This window comes from Cryptomeria japonica, chromosome 1 (assembly GCF_030272615.1).
Source record: "Cryptomeria japonica chromosome 1, Sugi_1.0, whole genome shotgun sequence".
In the NCBI taxonomy this organism is placed as follows: domain Eukaryota; kingdom Viridiplantae; phylum Streptophyta; class Pinopsida; order Cupressales; family Cupressaceae; genus Cryptomeria; species Cryptomeria japonica.
The window spans coordinates 226475975-226499307 of record NC_081405.1 but is presented as its reverse complement, the minus strand read 5'-3'; the positions used below and the strand labels follow the sequence as shown (position 1 = coordinate 226499307).

General features: G+C 37.1%; 1 protein-coding gene across 5 annotated transcripts in view; it reads left to right on the top strand.

Annotated features, from left to right (window-relative positions):
* The window catches only part of LOC131074633 (protein PIR), a 316612-nt gene that overhangs the window by 238232 nt on the left and 55047 nt on the right, over positions 1 to 23333 (top strand). For all 5 annotated transcript variants that reach the window (XM_058011289.2, XM_058011287.2, XM_058011288.2 and 2 more), the window contains 2 exons: positions 1899 to 1986; positions 11668 to 11795. In XM_058011289.2, the coding sequence (XP_057867272.2) occupies positions 1899 to 1986; positions 11668 to 11795 (216 nt within the window). The remainder of the gene's footprint in view (positions 1 to 1898; positions 1987 to 11667; positions 11796 to 23333) is intronic.

Genomic DNA, 23333 nt, shown 5'->3' with positions numbered 1-23333 from the left:
TTTAGAGATTTTGTCTATCAACATTTTGAATGATTTTCCTCACTTGATGTGTTCCTTGTGCGTGAAACCTGATTGTACCGTTTTGACCTCTACATTCTAGTGCTTTCCTTGAACTCTCAACCATGCACAAGTCGTCTACATGTCCTCGTTCATCATCCATTGCACTCTAGTTATCTTCAAACTTGTTTCTGCACTCCCTTCATTCAAGGATCGTAGGCTTAGTTCCTCCAATTCTCAATATGTTTGAAATGAATAGCTCTTGGATTCAGCATATGTTATTCTTGAATGTTTTAGTTAGTTCATTTTTGCGGTTTCCTTCTTCCTATTCGTCCGATAGATTGACTATACAGACGAATTGCTCACTTAGCAAGGTTTCCATATGCTTCGTTAGAGTGTGGTAGGTGTTTGGTTATCTCCTCCCACTCTCCCTTTGTATGTTCTTCAGTGAAAGTCTTCCTTACTACGATTTTGCTAGGGCCTCGCTTTCACTTCTTGGCATGCTTCGACTTTCTATCAGGAATCCTTCAATTTCTTTAGCAATTCTTCTCAGTCACCTTCGTCATTCTCCTTGTTCTCCTAGCCAAAGGGATCTTCTCATGAATCCTTCCATTGCTTTGTGATTTCTTGGAATATGTGTCCTATCTTTGTTAGGGTGCACAGGTGTTAATTCTCCGAGGCACGTCTCTTAGTGGTGTCACGTTCCTCCTCATCTCATCAGCTCCTCTCATACCATTGCAATGTTTGTTGTCTTTGCAACTCCTAATCCCTCTTGGTCCGTAGGTCTTGCAAGATGATAAAGTGGGATGCGATAAGCCTTGGCAATCTGTGCAGCAAATGATCAACCTCTTTGTTGACGGTTAGATTATCCCAAATGGTGTCCTAAGGGACCTCTTTCCTGAGAGCTTCCCTCCGAACATGTTCCTTTAACAAGATGTCCCACAACTTCACCAAGTCCAGTGTAAATTGGTCGTCTTGTTCCTTGTTGGCTTGTATAGGTTCGTCTACAAGCTGCCCCATTACATCTCCATGATTCTCATCTATGAATTATACTTTGCCAAAGTTCAAATCAGCAACTGCACCAAATGTTTATTTGGTCATTCTACGTGAGTGATTAACAAAGGGTAAATGGAAATAACAAAATAACAAAAATTTACACTTTCTTGCAACAATGTTCCTAAAAGATATGCCTTTTTATTCATTCACTTATTGGATGTGCAATAGATACAAGGACTTCATGTATTCAGTCCCAATTATGAATACAATAAGAATTGTGTAGCAAAGCCAGCATTGGTTGAGAACGCCAACCTACCAACTTACAGCCAACTATCAGGGACTAATTACAAACTACTCATTTTTTCTATTAACTAACTACACTTTGTATTCATGTGTTCAAGAGTATCAAATGAAATGGAAGAGAAGCGGTACAATCTGTGTCCATAAGTGATTTGGTAATACTCATAGTTGATGAATGAAATGTATTGAGAAACTATAATGATTTTCATAGACAGTTAAGGTTGCAATTGTACTCTTATTTCTATGAACAAAATTCCTGAATGAAAAATCCATTGGATTCCCTTAATTTATAGGGAGAACCATTGATAAAGACAAGGGGATCAAGATTCTGTGGTTTCTAAATGTTTCAATTACAAGTAGACATTTTTGTTAAGGTTTGATTGACAAGAACAAAAAAGGACTCAGGATTCTTATATTCTAAAGATGTTTCAATTACTTGTGGCTTTTTTTTATCAACGTTTATGCTGATCATTTGATAAAGACCTTTAGTAAAGAGTTCTAACTGGGATGCAGTCGCCATATTCTTTGCAAAATGTTAAATCCACATTTACATCTTGTTCAAATTTGACGCATTAGCTAACTTTTCCAATGAAACTGTATGACAGATTACATCTCTTGTACCAAATGTTACTGAATTACAAGAGTCATTGCCAAAATCCATGGGTCTCCTTTCTTTTGATGGAGGAGTTGCAGGTAAAATTTTGACAAAATTTCAGATTCTTGGCTTTGAAATATTGAATGCCTTTCTGTTGCTTTTTTTGGTTCCAAAAACAAAATAGAACTTTTATTCATAACTGCACTTTTATAGCTACAAATTATGTGTTTTTCTTTCATTTTCTGATGACATGGAAATGTTTGGATAAGGAATTCTGATACTATAACTTTATTCGTCCAATGATTGAGGAGTTTTTTATCTTTGTAGTAAAATGTTATCATTGATGAGAAATTCATAATTGTAATCTTAATGTTTCTGGGTAATCTATACTAAGCAACATATATCAAATTATGAGGAAACAAGAACTTACTGATCCCATTTATGATATGAGATGACATTAGAGACTAGCAGAAAAAAGGAGTGTGACTGAAATGTGTGGTACCAGTTTTTTGGTTTGGTTTTATGGTATATTCCATTTAAGCCTTGAAGGTGCAGTAAACTAACTTGCAGAGGGTAGATTGTTTGAACAGAAAGATGTGTAATATTGGTATGTTAACCATTAGGTTCTTGAATTTGAGATGTTACTGGATCTAAGATTCAGGGTAGCTCACCATGGCATATGAGAGTCAGCTGCTCAGCTCCATTATTAGCGATAATGGTATCTTACATGTATTCACATGTGATTTAAGTATAAATTCATTGGATCACTTGTCTTCATCCTTAGTATTCATTAGATTTCTCTTTTTGTGATAATCCTTTGCTCAGGGAGGTAATACCCAATGTGACATGCAGCGAAACAGGGCTGGATCCAAATCCTCATAACACTAGACTTTTCAGGTCATTTGTTTGTGTTTCTATTTATTTTTAGCCCTATCTATCTTGAACATGCCAGCTATCCAATTGCATGTCCTCAAATCATCAAATATGTCTTGCATATGAGCATCATTATTAGGCGCTAAATTTCTGAGCTCGGATCAAAATGATACCTATGTTTCTAATTTGAAGCTCAAGAGTATAAAAATATTGTGAGTGATTTTTCCTTAAGAATAATGCTGGTCTGTTCTCAAGTGATCTGCCCTTTAGAGTGCCCAGGGGCAACCCTGAAGGGATCTGCCTTAAGAATGCCACGGAATGATGCCAAAGGATCTGCTTTTAAGAAAACCGTGGGGCATATAGAATTGATCTTCTTTTATAATAACTGTCATACATAACCAAATTGATATGCTCTTGAGAACATCATGGGAAATACAGAAGTTTTGTGCCCTTAGAAACTATTAAAAAATTGTGGTGATATATACATGTTTATATTATCTATTTAAAATAGAAAAAATAAGAGAAATTAAGTACGTGGATTGTGTAATAACCCTTATTAATTATTTAAATCAGATCTACCAATCCTTTTTAATTCTCTACTTCAAATTTGTAAAATCAGGCAAATTGAGATTTTCTTGAAATCACATCAAACAAAAATTACATTGAAATATAAGCTCCAAAATGTCTTACAAAACCAAAATATACAGCAACATATGCTGTTAGTATTCACCCAATAAACTGAAATTAACTCCTACAATGTTCACTTGCAAATCTTGCAAAAATAATTGCAAACTTAATACAAAAATCTGCAACGACAAAGTATGAAGAGCAATGCAACCCCTAAGTGAGATTGCTCCTGGAAATCTTTGGACCCACTGTCCTTGAGTCTCTAACCTCCCTAGTTTATCAGTCCTGAAAATTAATTCTTCATTGGTTTAGCAGCCTCTAAAGAAAACAGCATAAGCGTGTTAGCAGAAGTGAGAGAGAGAACAAATCAATGTTGCCAAATCTAACCCACTAAATAGAATTTTTTTTCAAATTCAAACTTGGGCACCCAAATCCAACACCTAGGAGGGAAAAAATTTTGAAATTTAAATTAGGAACATTCACTTGCCATTTGTCAACCACCTTCCAACATTCTATTCCAAACTGCCAATTTTCTCTCTTTATTTAACAACTATTTTCAAAACCCATGCCCTTTTTTGGATTTAGCAACAGTTAAAATTAATATTATTTTGTCATCAATTTTAATTTGCCTAATTCTTATTCACAAGTAGACTTTTTGATTTATTCGCTGGTCCCGACTTACTATTTTTAGATAACTGGTCTTACTATAAATAGTAAGTGCTAAAATTATTAAGGGGACATGACAAATCCTCCCTTCCCAAATTAATCACCGCTTCCAATAGTTTTGGTCTTTAAAATTCACTTAAAACCTTTCAAAAGCTATCGGCCTCAAAGAATAATTAAAACATCGATAAATGGCCCAACATTTGTCTGCATATAAATATAATCTTTTATGAAGTCTGCCACAGAAAATATAAAATACATAATCCTCCAAGATGCTTTCCAGCATTAACTCTATTCTCCAGAAATATAAGTTAATTGTTTTCTAGTTATAAGAGTTTAATTTTGAAAATCACCATTTTTTTCTGAAGTAAACTTTCATTATAAAAATAATAGAATGCCTCTGAAAATTGTCTTCAATAGAAGACTTCACAATTTTCTCCTGCAATGAAGCCCATTGTGAACTCTGACATGATTCCGCCTTTCTGATGGTGTTGGGTTTCTTTCCAACCCCTCCAACCTCGAGGGTTTTCGTCCTCAGGTTCTTGAAAGCAAAAAGCTCTCCAATAATCTTCAATTATCAAATTCCCGAATGAGATTCTTTTGCACTCCAAAGCCACTTTTAGTATTACTTTCTGGCAACCAATTCTTTTAATTTTCTAATTAAGTCATAAAGTGACTTATTAATACTTTTAATTTATTTTCCTCGCTTAAAAGTTATATAATTATTAATTAATTACTAAATAAATTAATAATTACATTGCCGCCAAAAAGGGACATTACAAACTGTGGTATCTCCCGTGAATGCCATAATAGGAAGACAACTAAATATTTAGTTTCCCATCATCTATGCCATCTAGAGAGTGAAAAGGCATTGGATCATTCTTTCTTGCAAAATATGGCGGTCTGTCACAATTTGCAAATAGTGTGAAGATACTCTCAACCGGCCAACAGGACTCTTAAGGCTGTATGACCACTGATGCCAAAGATCCAAAGCCTTGAAACAGATGCTGTAAATTAAATAGTCAAAAGTTTTGAAAGCAGTTTGGTGATATGTGTGTATCTGTGTATGTATGTATCTGTGTATGTATATGTATATGTCTATGTATATGTATGTGTGTGTGTATGTATATCTACATGTATGTGTGTGTGTGTGTGTGTGTGTATGTATGTATGTACATCCTTACTTAGTAATGAATGCCAAAGAAAAGTAAAGGGATGAAAAACAGTAAGCAAGAGTTTAACAAACTAACATTGTTAACTTATTACTCAAAACTAAAGGAAGAGGAAGGCTGTAGAGGTATATGATTTTTTTTATATTTATACATATATGCAGAGGGGGATTGTTAGCTTATGAATATAATAAAGAACAAACTAAAGCTGATACACGATGGGTAACATTTGCAAATTGCATTCACATACACAGTAAACACATGTACATGCACAACAAATTGGGAACAACAATGACAGTGTACATACAAAGAAAAAATGTCTGCAAATTAAGATCTCAAGAAGATATATCTGACCTAGAAATTGTAGTATGGTAGAATTTTGGTAAGTATGATAGGAACAAACTAAGAATATATATAAATAGATACATTCAATGAAGAAAATTTCAAGATTTGTGCACAATACAATGGACATAAGGGAAAGGGATGCGAAGTTAATGCCACTCCAAGGAAGAGTGTAGGGTTATGGCGGGCAAGAAATAACTACAGGTTGGATTAAATTGTGGCAATGTGATGGAATGCCACGTGGCCACAAAGTCCACTTATAAAAATCAAGACAGAACAAATTATAGAAATTAAGAAGTTTGTAGGATTCTTGTTTTCTTGCAATGGTGTGGATGTATGGACAACAATTAGGAAGTTTGTAGGATTCTTGTTTTCTGTAGTCAAAAAGAATATATTGATGACGAAAAGAATATTCATAGAAACATTTTCTAGGAATGATTTTATGGCCCTAGACAGAGGATAACCATCATTAGGTGCTCCCTAGGCTTGTAACTAACTTTATAAATGATGAACAACAAATTAACTTGGAATTATATAAATAAGATAAGTCTTAACAAGCCAATTGCAATGGTAAAAGACTAATAATAGTATACCAAATTAGGCTATAAGTGGTAGTCCTTTTGAAGACAAAATAGGATAATTACTACACACATATACATTATATAAAAATATAAGAAAGAGTCAAATTAGACCAAGTATGACACCATATAAACCCTCATAATTCATGTCAATAATAGTCTGTAATGTCCCCTTTTTAGCCTATTGTTGTTTTTGGATGGTTTAGCCTATTCCTGACCCTCATAGGCAAACACAAATGATTAGAGAGTCCTTCTTGGCAGTGTTCAAGGTGTTTTCTCCTTCAGAGCTCGGTGTGGGTTCAAGTTTGGCTTTAATTGGACTCAATTCTACATACTTACTATTTAAGGAAATCAGGGTTTCTATTTATAGCAGGGCACTTGGACAGGCCTCAGTTGCAGTGTTGATCTCATATGCATATAGATGGGTGAAATATTAAAGGATTAATGATTAATTATCACTAAAAAGGGTTACTTTAATGATAATTTAATATTATGAAGTTAAATTATAAAGTAAAGTGTACTTTATAATACTTTATAATCAATGGGGCCATGACCCTCAATTATAAACAACTTAAAGTACATTTATATTTATTGAGTTGAGCACCCAAGTATAAGGAGATAATTTAAAGTTTTTAATTAAAAACCTAAAAGTGGATTTCAAATGAATATTAAATGCAACTAAGAGGTCGACTTCCTTTGTGAGGCTATTTAAACGTTCTAAAAGCAAGAAAAGAGATTCATTCTAGAAGACGTTTTTAACTTGTGCTTTGATATGAGAGCTGTGTGTAGAAATACACAAGGGTTTCAGTCATTTCTAGCATTGGAGAATGAAAACTCTTCGATGTTTATGCAATACCAGTTGATATTATTGCTTGAGGAGAGCTTCATTCTGGAGTTCTATTTGTGCATATTGGTGAAAGATTTCAAAGGTTTTTACAAGGATTTGATGTGATGCTACAGTACCTGTGAATAGTAAATCGCTACAGTACCTGTGAATAGTAAATGCTACAGTATTAATGCATTTTAGAAGAGTTAATCTACAGAAATTCAAAGGGGTTTGAAGAGCGATTTTCAGATTGTTGGAGGCACAATCTTTAGAAGCCGATCAATTGCTGTTAGCAACCTCTATTGGCAGCCACGTGGGTATTTGAATGTCTGTTCTATCTGCTGCAAACATTTCAGTCAATTCACTACTTCCAAGTCTGAACATTGTATGTATATTGCTTGATAAATGTTTGAAATGTTTAGTAAGAACACCTCTTTCTAATTATGGGTGATGTATATGAAGTCCCAATGCAAACTGTGTAGAAATCAGACATATATATGTTCAGAAAATTATTTGTCTTCAGTTTGAAGTTTTCTGTTATGAACGTCTAAGTCTTAGGACAGTTATGGAAACCTTAAAAAACTGATATTCATCTCTGTATTCAGTCATTACAAGTCAATGTATTTGAGAGTCTTGTATAATCAAAACTGAGGTGTAGATTGAAATCAATAGAAGCTTTGCATTGCATATCAAGCTAAGTATTTCAGTCATTTGGAAAGGTGTCAAGGCTGCACGCCAACTGTTCGATCATCTATATGCTGAAAAGATTGCAAGCCAAGTTTTTGACGAAATGTCGGACAACATAAATTGAAAGTTTTAAGGCAAATGTGACAAGGGACAGTACATAGTCATAATGGTATGACACCGAACAAATCATCACAATAGTGTGCAAAGGCAATGAGATGGATGCAAATAGTGTGTAGAGGAAACAATAGGAAAAAATAGTCCTATGAGTGTTTCAAACTTTGAATGCTAAGTATGACACAAAGATATATTGCATATAACTGTAAAGGTAAAAGACAATTTAGGCCAAGAAAATCAACAAACAAACCATCATAATAATTGTATATGAAATAATGAGATTGAACAAAAAAATTAGTTGACATTAATTCTACGTTACCCGGGGACGCGTCCCCGACCTGAAAACCCCCGTCCCTGTCCCGGGGGCGTTTCAGGGACGGCCAGGGGACATTTCCCCCCATTCCCGAATTGTCTTGCATTTTGAGGGGACGTTCCCGAAACGGGGGGACACCTGCCCTAGCTCTGGGGGACGTCCGTACGTCTCGGGGACCGCTGGGACATCCCCAATCCGTCCCGGGGACACCCAAACGTCCCCCATATCTAAGGCCATTAAAGAATATTTAAAAAATTAAAAGAGTTGTATTTTCAATTTTTTTAGAAAATTTTCTAATATAGGCCCCTTATTAATTCAAATTGTTATAAAAAATAAAAAAAATTAAAAGATGACATTAATTAAATTTTAAATTTATTAATTTAATTCATAATTTTATATAAAAAGTTTAAAATTTTAATTAATTCACATTATAAATATAAATATTAAATTGACAAATTATTAAACATTTAAAAATTTTAAATTAATAAGTATTATGATATGCATATTGACAATGTGAATGAATTGAAATTTTGATTTATGAATGGATAATTGCATATTGTCTATTGAGTATTAACAATGTTGTATGTTCAGAATTTACATTCTAAAATGTTTTCAACTTTTCATAGTATCATACACATGCTATATCCATGTTTTCATATGAATATAATGTATATATGCATGCTTTATCCATGTTTTCATATGAACATTTAGAATTTTGAAATTTTCCTATATATTTAAAAATTTTCCTATATTTTATATAGTCGTCCCCTTTGCCGTCCCTCGCCGTCCCCAAATTTGGCAAAAAAATTTGCCTTCCCGGAAACGCATCCCGCCGTCTCCTGTCGTCCCTGTCCCGGAAACTCGAGGTAATGTAGCATTAATTGAGTAATGATAAGACTGAATTTACTAGAGAAGTGTCAAAATATAATAATTTGTAGACCAATATGTCTCATGCTTTTGACTAACTTCAAATGAAGAAACCCCATTACAAGTGACAAATTTAAACAAACAACAAAAAATTGAAATTGGCCGATAAAACCTTCAAAAACATTGACAATTTTTTATAACCCTGTAGAGGGAGAAAAGTGAACCACTCCAACAAGCGGACAATAACCTCTCGGGGATTCTCTAATCAACCTCTCCATTTGGGATAAGCACAAAACACAAGGGTTTTTAAGTGCCAATAGATAACATTGGATGTGTCACAAAGATCTTCGGACAACCACCACCAACTCTTTGTTCGAGGATGCATGCACGGGTCATGGACAACAACACGCCTTAGTTTTTGACTAGGGTTTTGAGCCATCATATGAAATGAACACTTTTTGCACATGGAATTCAGGCCGCTTCAATTGGTGGTCTAAGTGAGGTTTTCCTATTTGCCAAGGTTTTAACTTAATGTAATGTCCCCGATTAGGAAATTCCTAGATTTTGCCCTAAAATAACAATTCCAGCTTAAGATGAGAATTGTAATATATTTATAAATATAATTTTTCAAATTTGAAGACATTTCATCATAACATTTAATTTAAAATTCTAAGAACAATTTGGAAGATAAAACTTATCTTGATAGTTTTCCATGATTTGTCACCCGATTACTATCTCCTTACAATTCTGCTATAAAACTCTTTAATATAAACCTGTTATAAGACTCCTTATATCTGATATAGCCTGCTCATAAATCTGTCATGAATATGACCTCAAACTCCTTATATTCTTCTCATTTACTCTGCTATTTGTCTTCTCATGCTCTCCTTTGGATTTGCTATGAATTCATATTTTAAACCTGAAATAATGTTTCCATACTACTCCTTCCTAAGTCTTCTGTCAATCTCCTTATCAATGATACTTGGTACATATGTTTGGTTGTCCTTGAAATCATACCCAACCACCTCACATTCAAATCTGCATTTTAGTACTTATTCATGCCTATCTGCATAAGATAAACTTATATATATATATATATGCCTTGGTGTATATCTCTACACTATTCTCCCCTCTTTTTCTGATGTACTTGTATCTCTTTCTATGTCTCCAAACCTCCATGAAGAGAGGCGTCTCTTCAAAGAGTGACAACCCTTCCAAAGAACATCACTCTTAGTTTATAACCTTTCTTTAAACTAATCACTGACTTTTCCGTTCTTTATTTACTCATCAACACCACTTTATCTCTGCCTTAATTAAACATATTAACTGTTATTTATTTGCTATATTTCTCTTATATAGAATTGTAGCCTGTAGAAGTCTGACGTGGAGTTTTACGATTTTGGTACCATGTTATTCCCTCCAAGGAAAGAGCCGAATAAAACATACAATCTCATTGCCACCTCATCATCAGTCATGCAGCCCCTATGTCTTCTGATGTAACATCATATTGTCCCTTGCAAATTTTAGGGAACCAAATCTGACACTTCTCTGACATCCTCTGTGGGTTGTCTGCTGAAGATATGGTCTTATAATCGTATCACCTAAGGAGAAATGGAATTAGTTTTAAGGTTTTCATTAAATATTTCATTGGTGAACAATTTCTAACAAGACGAAGCAAGCTGGTGGGTCCCAGATGCTGTCTCAGAAATAATACAGAATTTTATTATTGATTTTCTATTAGAAAAGAACCTTTTAACCAAACAGGTTACAAGGCCCTTAATCTTCAGTTTGACAGGGCATGACAATTCTGCATAAGAACATTATCAGGCTTCATATATTAAGCATACATATTAAGAACATCCCCCAATTGTTCTTTGTTTGTTATCTTTCTGGGTCAAAGATGGGGACATGACACTTAATATCATCTCTGCAACTGATGTCTGTAATTTTTAGAATAAAATTCTTCAACATGTCTTTAATATACGCTTCTGATATATAGTGGTCATCAATGATCTTGAATGTAGACATTTTCCTGCAAATGAGCACCCTTATTTACTTATCTATCTTGACAGGCTCAATCCAGATAGTTATTGGAAGTGTCTAACGTGTTAGCTTTTTAGGGTGATCATATATTATTGAAACAGTGCGTTTGAGAGAGTGGCAAATAATATCAAGATCTATGGAAGATATTACATGACTATGTGCATCACATTCCCACACTACCATTGTTCTTGCACTGCTTATCTATGGCAACACTTATATGTGTGACAATTAGATGCCCGAACTCCTATCATTATATGTTATCTTGGTCATATTTTTAATCTACAATTTGACGATACCCTTTTTCATTTTATGTTCCAAACATTGGTCACACTCAAAATAGAGATCTTTGATATGTATACCATAGAATAATTAGAGATGCATTTTAAAGTAAGCAAATATCTTATGAATTCCATGTGAAATATTACCCTTCTATGTTCAAGAAGTTTTATGTAGAATCCAACTTTTTTTTGTAATTATGCAGAATATTTTAGAAAGGAATATGCAGCTATTATTTTGAGCATTAGACTAGTCAAGTAATATTTTATCGTTTAGAAAGATTCATGAAAAATTATTTTCTGATGAATGGATGATGATAGAATTATCTCTGTTAGAATTGTGTGATGGAAATGAGCTTGTTCGATTTCTTATTGAATTAACTGACGATATTATATGGACAGGTTGTTTGAAAGTTATACAAGAGCAAATAACATGGGTTTCTAGTTATCAAAGGAAAGGGGAAGTCCTCCATTGTTTGAAGGAAATTGGCACCATGGTTTCATGCATGAGTCTCCTAGATACAGTTTTGGTAAACTACTTTCTGATCCATGTTAAGATATATCTTTTTGTTTATGTAATTTTGCATAGAGGAGATGAAAAAAATAATACTGTTCCTTGTCAAATAAAATAGTATAATAAAATTTCTAAATAAACAAGGCATGTGGAAGTTTGAGAAATAATTGCAGTCGCAACCCTCTACAGCATGGAAATGAGAAGGATTAGAGAAACTGCAAGAACTATAATAATTAAAACAGTGGAAGGTAGATAAAAATATTAAAGAAAAGTATGAGGGAAAGATAAGAATGATTGTCAACAAGATATGTGCAACCCATGGATAAAAGATGACATTCTAAGCAAAGTTGACTATTCTATCGAAGAACATCACAAATTCTTTTGAATACAATGGTTGGAAAGCAATTATAAACACATTCCAATCCACCAATTCTTATCAAAAGAGGTCATTATAAATTGGCCGTGTTATCCAAATAATAGGTTGGAAACCTTTATAATTGGGGCAACATACAAGATTAGTAAGCCAGCCTCTATTTTTAGGTGGAGATTCTTTTCTTATTGTCCTATATTTGTTCCAAAGACTAACGCTAATGAAATTTAAATGATAAGCTTTACGAGGTTGGAAAAAACTGCATGAATTTGAAGGTGATAACTGTTGATGGTGTTTTGATGCACTATCGAACATACAATAAAGTATTGAATACTCTATCCTCTCTTGAGGAAAGACTCTCAAATGCTGAAGATCTGCATAAGGATCACTTGAGATTACTTCAAGGTTCTTTTATGTTAGGCCTTGACTTGTTGGATAGCTTCAATAGTGTATGATGTGATTTGTTGTACCTGCGAGGGGACTTACGTTAAATACCTGAATGCTCAAAAGATGCTGGAACGTGGGATTTCACTTGATTAAAAAAAAGGAAAAAGGGATAAGGGTTTAGAAGGCTAATCTAAATCTAGGAATGTAAGAGCGATGGATGATCTTGATGAAACTCTAACCAAGTCTTGCTTCGACATGTAGCAAACATCTCCACAAGGCTAGTGTGATCTTCTAAGGATAGCTTTATGATTTTCAAATCATCACTACAAGCATAGACACCATCAAGTTGACGCATATCAATGAAGAAGCGATAATTGAAGTTAAGCTTTGGCTAAATGATTACAGTTGACCATGCAAGGCAAGTTTGCAATCAACAAACCGCTAGTAGTATGGATATACAAATTTCACCATTGATCATACAAAGTCTTCCATTCATCTAAACAACATGAAATTAAATTGAGAAGTAGAGATCATGCAAATTGTTGAATCAACACATAGAATTCACCATTTCTTCAATGAAGTTTATATGCTTCTTGCAACAATGTCTTGGCAACAATCTTTGCCTTCTCCTAATATACTCTACTCTAATTGCTATCTATCTAACTTTTTCAACTACTCACTATTCGCTATCAACTTTACAAATGAAGTGAGACCTTATATATTGCTCTCGTTACATTCAGTGGCTCAGATCAATTTGAGATCAATGGCCAAGATTGAAAGATAGAAACCCTTTTGCAAAGCATTTAATGCTTGACCAATGATACGATTACATTTGATGGGACACATGTCCTTCCTAGAAAATTCAACCAATAAATGATGAGGGTAGATGCATCAAACTTTGTGCCCATATGGTAGTTATCTTCTTTGATGAATTGACTAGATGCATTGAATTTGGATGCCTTCTCATGAAATAATATGATTGGATGTAATGACAACTAGGTGCCACCTTAGCTTGTACCCGTAACTCATCACAAGTTGTAATTGAATAAGGCATATCTCTTGATACTCAACATTTGCAAGCGCTTGATGTGTTGACAGTTGCTCCTCACGCTGATGTTGTATTGTTTGCATCAGACCTTGTCGTCGCCTATACTTGATCCTCATCGTGCCTTCAAGTGCACATTGCCTGGAGTGACTCCTATCCCTGCTTGGTACGAGCTTGTGATGTGACGTGATGCAATATCTTCCTTCTTGATAAGAGCTCGCCCTGCTCTTTGATAACCAATACTTGTTGACTATGCCAAGACATGTATTTGGATCATTGTCGTAGACGACCTTCACGCTTTTATGGCTCTTGTATATCATGCCTATGAATTGAGGTATGTGAAATGCTTCACGAATCGCTTCCTCAGAGAGATAAGCTATCTCTTTCCCATCTGGTGCGGTAATCACTCTTTTATCAAGATCATAATGTCTTGCGCACTCGATGATGAGTTCGTTGTACTGCACTGCTAAAGGGAAGTCGGCTGCCTTGATGATGCCACTTTCAATCTAAAACAGTGCGAGACACGCAATGGATTTCAAAGAATTGATTAATAAACAGAATGAGCAAGACGCTCATAAATAATACAAGGATATTTACAAGAATAGCAAGTTTCTAATAAGAAACTGCTGAGAAGATCGAAGACGATCTAACTAAAATAGAATATACACTATTGAGCATTAATACTAAAATTAACATTATTTTAATATTCTATTACCCTCCCTTAATGCTCAATCTATTAACTACACCTATAGACCCCCTGAATTTTACAAATTTATCAGGACCAAGGGGCTTGGTGAAGATGTCTGCTGGCTGCTCCGAGGTAGGAACATACAGCAACTGGATGGATCCGTCTTCAACCAGTTGTCGAATATAGTGACAATGAGTTTCCACATGCTTGGTTCTTTCATGGAAGACTGGATTCTTGGCGAGTTTGAGCACTCCCTGATTATCACAAAACAAGGGAGTAGTACCTGCCTGGGAGACATGCATATCCGCAAGCATTCGTCGAAGCCAAACCGCCTCACAAGATGCCTTAACTGCTCCCCGATACTCTGCTTCTGTCGAGGAGAGAGCCACTGCCTGCTGCTTCTTACTAGTCCATGTGACAGCACCAGATCCCAAACTAAACACATACTCTGCTGTAGACTTACGGTCATCAACCGAACCTGCCCAGTCAGAATCTGTGTAACCACTGAGTATAGGATCAGAACTCCGAGTGTACAGAAGTCCATAATCAGGAGTGCCACTCACATAACGCACACACGCTTCGCTGCTATCCAATGATTAGCCTTGGGAGCTATCATGAAGCGTGAAATGTAGCTCACTGAAAAATTGATGTCAGGTCTAGTGGCAGTAAGATAGATGAGGCTGCCCACTAGTTGCCTGAACAGAGATTCATCCACAACTGGTGAAGATGACTAAGCTGAAAGTTTGAGCCCGGGTTCCATAGGAGTAGAGGCAGGTTTGCAATCCTGCATTCTGAACCTGTCCACAAGACTTCTGGCATACTTGGACTGAGAGAGAAAGATATTGTTCTCAGTCTGCCAGACTTCAACTCCTAAGCAGTAATGTAGAAGTCCCAAATCTGTCATATCAAAGGTGCGGCACAAATCCTGTTTGATCCCAGTGATCAAATGTGCTGAACTGCCAGTAATGATTAAGTCATCCACATAGACAACCACAAACAGAATATCATTACTAGAATGCTTGATATACAAGTTTGCATCAGATGGACTCCGCTGAAAGTTATGATCTGTCAGGTACTTATCAATTTTCATGTGCCAAGCCCGAGGAGCTTGTTTCAGACCATAGAGTGCTTTGACTAATCTACAGACCTTCTGTTCTTGACCAGCAACCTTGAATCCTGGGGGTTGCGTCATGTAGACTTCTTCCTGTAAGTCACCATTCAAAAAAGCGCTCTTGACGTCCATCTGATGGACTTTCCAACTGAACTGGGCTGCCAAGGCAAGAACGAGCCGTATGGTACTCATTTTGGCTGTAGGAGCAAAAGTCTCCTCGTAGTCAATGCCTTCTTTCTGTGAGAACCCACGAGCAACAAGACGAGCCTTATACTTGTCTAGGGTTCCATCAGCTTTGTATTTTACTTTGTACACCCATTTGCAGCTAATGGGCTTCTTCCCTGAAGGAAGATCAGAAAGGGCCCAAGTGTGATTCTTCTGAAGACTCTGGAACTCAGCTTCCATAGCCTGTTCCCACTCAGGTATACCTTTAGCCTCTGAGTATGTCTGAGGCTCAAAAACACTGTGTATGTTAGCCATGAGAGCAAAATTGACTGTATGCTGCTGTTTGCTCTTATTACGGGAGGTTCTACCCTCAATGAGCTCAAGATCCCTGAGATCACCAATGGTCTTGGCCCACCATTTAGGCCGGAGAGTAGAAGTGCGAACATCTGGAGGAGCTGGAAGAGGCTGAGGATCAGGAACAGGAGCAGCAAGAGGAGGATTATTCTTCGGAGGGAACTCAGGTAGTGCATCATCCCTCCCATCAGGCGAACCTAATGGAATAAGAACACTGTGAGGCTGATCCTCAGAACTCTGCTCAGAAGGAGGGGACTGAAAGAATCCTCTGTCTTCATCAAATACAACATAACGACTGAAGATAAGACGTTCAGTGTCTATATCTATCAGTCTGTAGGCCTTATGGTGATCACTGTATCCTCTCATCATGAGTTTCTGACTTTTGGAATCCAACTTGGAGCGCTTAGCATCTGGAATCCAAACATAGGCAACAGAGCCAAAAACCTTCAGGTGGCTGATCTGAGGCTTCCGACCAGACCAAACCTCTTCTGGAGTCTTCCCCTTAACAGCCTGAGTAGGAGAACGGTTAAGAAGGTAGACAGCAGTAAACACTGCTTCAGCCCAATACTTATTCGGAACACTCCTGTGTTGTAACATAGAGCGAGCCATCTCAACAACCGTACGATTGTGACGCTCGACAACACTGTTTTGCTGAGGAGTGTAGGGTGTAGTCAATTGGCGTTTGATGCCATGGGTATCACAGAAGTTGGACAATGCAGAAGAACAAAATTCCCCCCCGTTATCTGTCCTAAGAGTAATGATACTATGTCCAAACTCTTTTTCAACAAAGGACTTAAACTTCTGAAAGATACTAAATACATCTGATTTATGTTTAAGAAAGTACACCCACATCTTTCTACTAAAATCATCTACAATAAGCAAAAAGTATTTGCAACCAGTAACAGAAGATGTATTCATAGGACCACAAATATCAGCATGAAGTAATTGAAGTACCTTAGATGCGCGCCAAGACTTTCCATGTGTGAATGAAGTCCGATGCTGTTTGCCAGCTTGACAGGCGCCACATACTCCAAGATGCTGAGTCTGAATATCAGGTAACCCTAAAACAAGTCCCTCCCGAGATAGCTGAGAGAGATACTGAATGTTGAAATGTCCATATCTCTGATGCCACAAAGTGCTGAGAGGAGAAACACGAGCTGCCAGAGCCACTTCAGGAGAATCACCAGTGTCAAGAAGCCTATATAGGCCATGATCCTCTAGACCAACAGCAACAGTAAGACGAGTCTCCCGATCAATGATGGAACACTTGTGAGCACTGAACACCACATCTAGTTGAGGAGAATTCCTCATAATCTGGCTGACAGAGAGCAGATTAAGTTCCATTCCAGGAACATAGTACACATTCAGAAAAAGGAGAGTCCTACCACCAGACTGTATCTGAACAGTGCCTCTGCCAACAACTGTATACTCCTCACCTCCGCCAAATACAACGGAATCACTGAAAGGTGAGAAGTCTGTAAACCAATCACACCGATGAGAAAAGTGACGTGATGCACCAGAGTCGATGTACCAAGCAGAAGACCTGGCATGATCTGAAGACCTCTTAGCCATAAAGGCATAAAAGGCAGACTCCTTCTGCTCGGAATGTTCAGCAACATGCGCCTTCTGGTGTGACCCTCCCTGCTTCTTTTGTTCAGAAGCGAGCCTCTGATGGCAATCTTTCTTCATATGGCTGTACTTGTGACAGTAATTGCACTGCACATTCTTCTTCTTTAGCTCCATCCTGTGTTTGAGAAGAGCCTTTCTGCTGAGAAGACTGAGAGGACTGAAATTTGCCTTTATCCTTCTGAAAGGATTGAGCTGTGAAGGCATTTTCCAAGGAGGCTGATGTAGTACCACTACCAAACTGTTGTTTCCAGCGATCCTGCTGTAGAAGTTTGGTGCACAATTCTGAAAACTTCAGATCAACATTAGTGGAAGTATTATTGAGGGTCTCAATGAATTGTTCATACGATTTTGGAAGACTTTTCAGAGTGATTACTACCATGTCTTATTCCTCCATAGTCCGACCAATAGCTTCGAGCTGATCTCGAATGTCCTTAATCCTCGTAAGGTGTTCCTGTAAGGACATACGTTCATCCATCATAATGGAGAACAGTTGATTCTTTAGAAAGAATGCTCGGCTCTTGTCGGATGTCTCATGCAATTCCTTCAGATGCTTCCAGATGTCAGAAGCTGTCTTGCCGGAAGGAATCTGCGGTAACTAATCATCAGTCACTGAGAGTTTGAGAAGCATAACTGCCTCCCGATTGCATTCATCAAACTTATCTTGATCTGCACCAGGTGTACCAGGACTGAGCTCTTTTCCCAAAACAAGCTGGTCAAGACGCCTATATTCAAAAATGGTCAACATACGCTGTTTCCAAATGTTGTAATTGTGACCATTAAAGCGTTGACTGCCTTCTAACATCAGATTGGTGAGAGAAGCCATTTGCACGTTTCCCAAAAAAAAATTCCGGCTGACCCAAAAAAATCCAAAGACAACCCAGAAATGCGTGCGAAAAACCCAGAAGGAATCTATTGTCAGAATCTAGATCCGCGGGCTCAAAAATCGAGGCACGAAAATCGAGGCACCCAAAAAAATCGGGCAACTACCTTATTAGGTTTCGAAAAACCTAGCAAGATTCTGCAAGAAAAATTTATTTTCGATGAAAAACAAAAGGTAAACACCTTAATCGAAAAAACGCAGATTATGCAAAAAAACGCAGTCTGTGAAGCTCACACGTCAGAAACCGCACGCTATGAAGTTCGCGCGTGGGCCACGGAGGGAGGCATGAGCAGAAGGGGTTATCGCGCGGACCAGCAACAGGAGGTTGCAGGTGGAGATCGCAGACGGAACACCGGAGATGACAGACGGAGGTCGCGACGACCCTGCAGGTCGCGTGAACACAGGTCACGAAAGAAAAACGCGACGACCCTGCAGGTCGCGCGAACACAAGTTGCGAAGGAAAAAAAAAACACGACGACCCTGCAGGTCGCGCGAACACAGGTCGCAGACACAGTACGCCAAACAACGCCGAACACAGGGTGCAGGTCGCGAAAAACAAGAGCTAGGCAACAGACAAAAAAAACCTTTGAAGGATTTTTAAACACCAGAAAAAATTTCGAAAATTTCCACTAATTGGAAATTAGAATTAAAAAAATTTCGAAAAAATTTCTCCTATAGCTCTGATACCATAAAACAGTGCGAGACACGCAATGGATTTCAAAGAATTGATTAATAAACAGAATGAGCAAGACGCTGATAAATAATACAAGGATATTTACAAGAATAGCAAGTTTCTAATAAGAAACTGCTAAGAAGATCGAAGATGATCTAACTAAAATAGAATATACACTATTGAGCATTAATACTAAAATTAACATTATTTTAATATTCTATTACAATCATCACTCTCGCAGGTCCTATTGGCCTGGTGGTGTAAAGCATGCCTTGAAATTTCTTCATGTCAATGCGTCCAAGGTTGGTGTCACCTACATTGCCCCAATATGATGTGATCTTTGACTCTATGATGACGCTCTTTGAGTCCTCCTTAATGAGTGCTTGTCGTGATCCTGCCATCATGCACCTACGAAATTTGGCTGAGTTAGTGTCACGTAATGGTATTCACTTGTGAATATGATTATCGATTACTTGTGTATGAAAACCTCAATAAAATCTTGTAATTCTAAGTCACACTTTCAATCATTGATTGAACGTAATCATCTTAAGTTAACCATAATCCTTTCAAAGCCTCTAAGATGATCAAAATAAAGAAAACCCTTATGATTGATCAAGTTATAATATATCTAACATGTAACATGATCTGATCCTTCTATATCAAAATGCCTAAATAAACCATCTCAGACCTGCAACCTTTCAAAATTATCAGATGTATGTATTTTGATCAAATGCAATGATCAAAATAGTGGTAAATTCACTGATCAAGGAAGTTGGATGGCACTAGGAAGACTTGTTTCAACACACTGATTTAGCGCCTCCTAATGAAGTTGCCGTATATTGACAGTGATAAAGTAAAATAAAAATCAGAAAGTCAGAATCGCCTGTCAAAATAGAATTCGTAGTGCAAGTTGCTGAAATCTGAATCACATGGGTATACAAGATCACCCACTGCCAATACCAGAGATTCGTTCGTTGATTACTAGCCACGATCACTATCCAAACGTCATCCTGTCACCTATCATTTTGTCTCAGATTTAGATCGCCTGATCGGAATTTGTCCTCACTAAGGTGAGTTCGATGGTTATACTTTGTTGAAATGCAGTCCTTTCTTCACTTCCAGATAAGGTCGTTGTGTTGATGTAACCAAAGTCATGACCCACTATTGCATTGCTGCGACAATGATCAAATCTGCCATCTTAATAGAAGACCAATCTGATAATTGGAATAGAGCCCTCTGTGGCTTATGCATTCGATGTTTGTCTTAATCACCGAGATGATCGAGCTTGTCATTGAATACCGACTCAACCTTTCTGTCGAATTCACTACATGCGAAGATGAGCTCACTGCCTCTTCAAGATCACTTGGGCACACACTTGGGGTGGATAACATGCCGATCTTTAGATGAGAATCGCTTTCATCACTTCACTGAAACCACATTATTACCAAGTCAACTTGCTAATGAAATCACTTCACGGATCAGAATGTAGTCACTTCGCCAATAATTAAGAACGTGATCAGGTATATAGCAGGACTTCCACAAGCAAAACCAATTCGTTAATCCCCGAATGCAATCACTATCTGATGTAAGAGGATCGCTGTAAGTGGAATGCAGTCATCGCTGCCTAGATTGAGGTCACAGCCGCCACATAGCAGTTCGCTGATAATTGAAGGTCGAATATTGCAGATGAAAAGCAAATCGATCACAATTTGATCAAATGAAATGATCAAATTGAAACTTATAATTGATCCAAGAGGTCAGTACCTCATCACGGCTGTTGAGCGCATTTCATTTAGTGAGTTGATGCTGACATATAATGGATTGAAAAAGTCGATTTTAGATGTAAGGCATCGAACATTAAATCTATTATATCAAAAGTCGAACTCTGCACCTTTGAATTTGAACGCTTGCATACCCATTATTAAAGGTGATCCAATGACGATTTCATGTAAGGCTCCGATCTCATAAATTAAACCATTTAGTGTAATTGGTATTACATTGTCAAATGCAATCTTCATCAAGCTTGCAAAGTTTACCATCTTCATTAAATACTTCCTCATTGATTATTATTGGATCGCCAACTTAGAACCTTGCTTTGGAAATTGATTGACATTGAACTTCACAGTGTTTCAAGGCATTGACTTTAAGTATTTGTGTTTGTGTGATCACTGTCATTTACTATCCTCATTGAGTTTTGAACTTCGTGTTGAACATAGCATGGAAGCTCCAATGTTGTGGCGACGTCATTGGGTGCTTACACATAAAATCATTATTATCTTTTTTGTTGATTGCACCTGATTGGGCGACTTGCATTATGTGGAGTTCGAAACTCAGCCACCTTTATTAAATACCTCTTAATCACTCACCCTGAAGATGTATTGAACCTTACTTAGAATTTGTGAATTGGCCACCTTAATGATTCACATCGAATTAACACAAGGTATTGATTTTAAAAAAATGTGAACTTGAGCGGCCCCTTTTCATTGAATATCCTTCATCGCACCTTGATTGTCATAGAGATGCGTTAAACTTTGCATCGAACTTGAATACCAAATGTGTCTCGTTAAATATTTCTTCATGGACTCCTTGAGTCATCATGTTTAATGCGATGTGAGGGATATGTTGTGCAATGCAAGTGTGGAGATAGTGCTTGTAAAGTGCTTGCAAGGCATAATCATTTCTTGATTCATCGCGTTGACTTTGTGACTCGCATTGTGTGGAGCTTTCTCGCGTGACGTCCATACCTTATACGCTTCTTCGTTCTACGTTCATGGCGTGACTTCCTCTTCATTGCAATCAATATTGATCAAAGCTTTAACGTGTGATGCGTGTGCAAGTAAGGCATGAGGAACGAGAAGCTAATGCGTAGGCGCAAAGGCTTCCCACGACAAGCATAAAAAGGACTGATATGTGCGAAAGCTATGCACAACGTATGCGAAAACTTCGCACGATAAGTGTAAAATCAATGACATGTGCGAGAGCTTCACGCGATGAGTGTGAAAGCTATGCACGATAAATATAAAATTAATGATATATGTGAAGGCAAAGTGTGACGAGTGCGAAAGCTAAGCGTGAAAGCAATGCGTGAAGGCAATGTGTGACGAGCATGAAAGCTAAGCGTGAAAGCAATGCGCGAAGGCAATGTGTGACGAGTGTGAAAGCAAAGCACAACATGTAATCCTCCATGCCTTAGTCAAATTTTTATTTTTCAAAAATTTTAGTTGTTTGGATTTTTGAATTTTTGAATTTTTTGTATTTTTGATTCTTTTTGTATTTTTTTTAAAAAGGACACTTGCTCTACACTATGCTAAACTACGACACTTAAATTAACGACATTTACAAAGCAAAGAGGGGTCCCCATTTGCAATGGGGTGATGTGTGAAAACGTCACAACAATAACACAAACTCCCATACTTTTCATTGCCAAAAGCTTCTCCATCCATCTTGATTTGCATAAAAAATTAGTCCCTCCTTTCAAACCCTTATTCAAGCTCAATTTCATGTTTATGTTCAAAGAATCTATATTGTGTATACTTTTGTCCTATCATAAACCCACTAGGGTTAAATGATTAGATTATTTGGATAAAAGTGGCCCAAATTTCAAAAAAATGTTTTAGTTTTATTCTTTTAAATGTGGAGCATGACTACAAGTTTTTGGGTTAGTCAAGGCATGTGATTGCGTATCTTGAGGATTCTAGAGATGTATTGGCATTCCCTCAATATCCCTATAAGGGGGAGGGGGTGGGAGGTTTTGGGGAGCAAAAAATGTCCCCTCTAAGGGAGATGTCTCCTACTTAGTAGCGACAGTGGTGGCATGGTGGAGGGATGTTTCCTTGCTGTTTGATGTCTTGGAAATGTCCCCATCTCTAACGACAACATTTTTTTGGGAGGAGACACATCCCCATATAACACTGAAAATCTCGTTGGAACAATTTCTCTTAAAAGCTCTCATATGTTGTTGATTCAATTTTCAAGTTTGAACTTCATTTGCATGTCATTGTCTCTCAATGAAGTGTCCATGTGGAGTTGAGTTACTTTGGCTGGATAATCATGCATGTGTTGCCTACATGGAGGGGTCTTAATGGAGGAGTTACATAAACTCCTTGATTCATGCTTTGATTTTCTTGGAGGATTGTCACTTGCGAATGTTGCAAATATGTTTTTGTGTTTTCATTGATGTCAAACTTGTTGTCATTGATGTCAACCAAGGTTCGGAAGTTGGTTTGGATGTATGTGTTCAGTGGTATTGTAT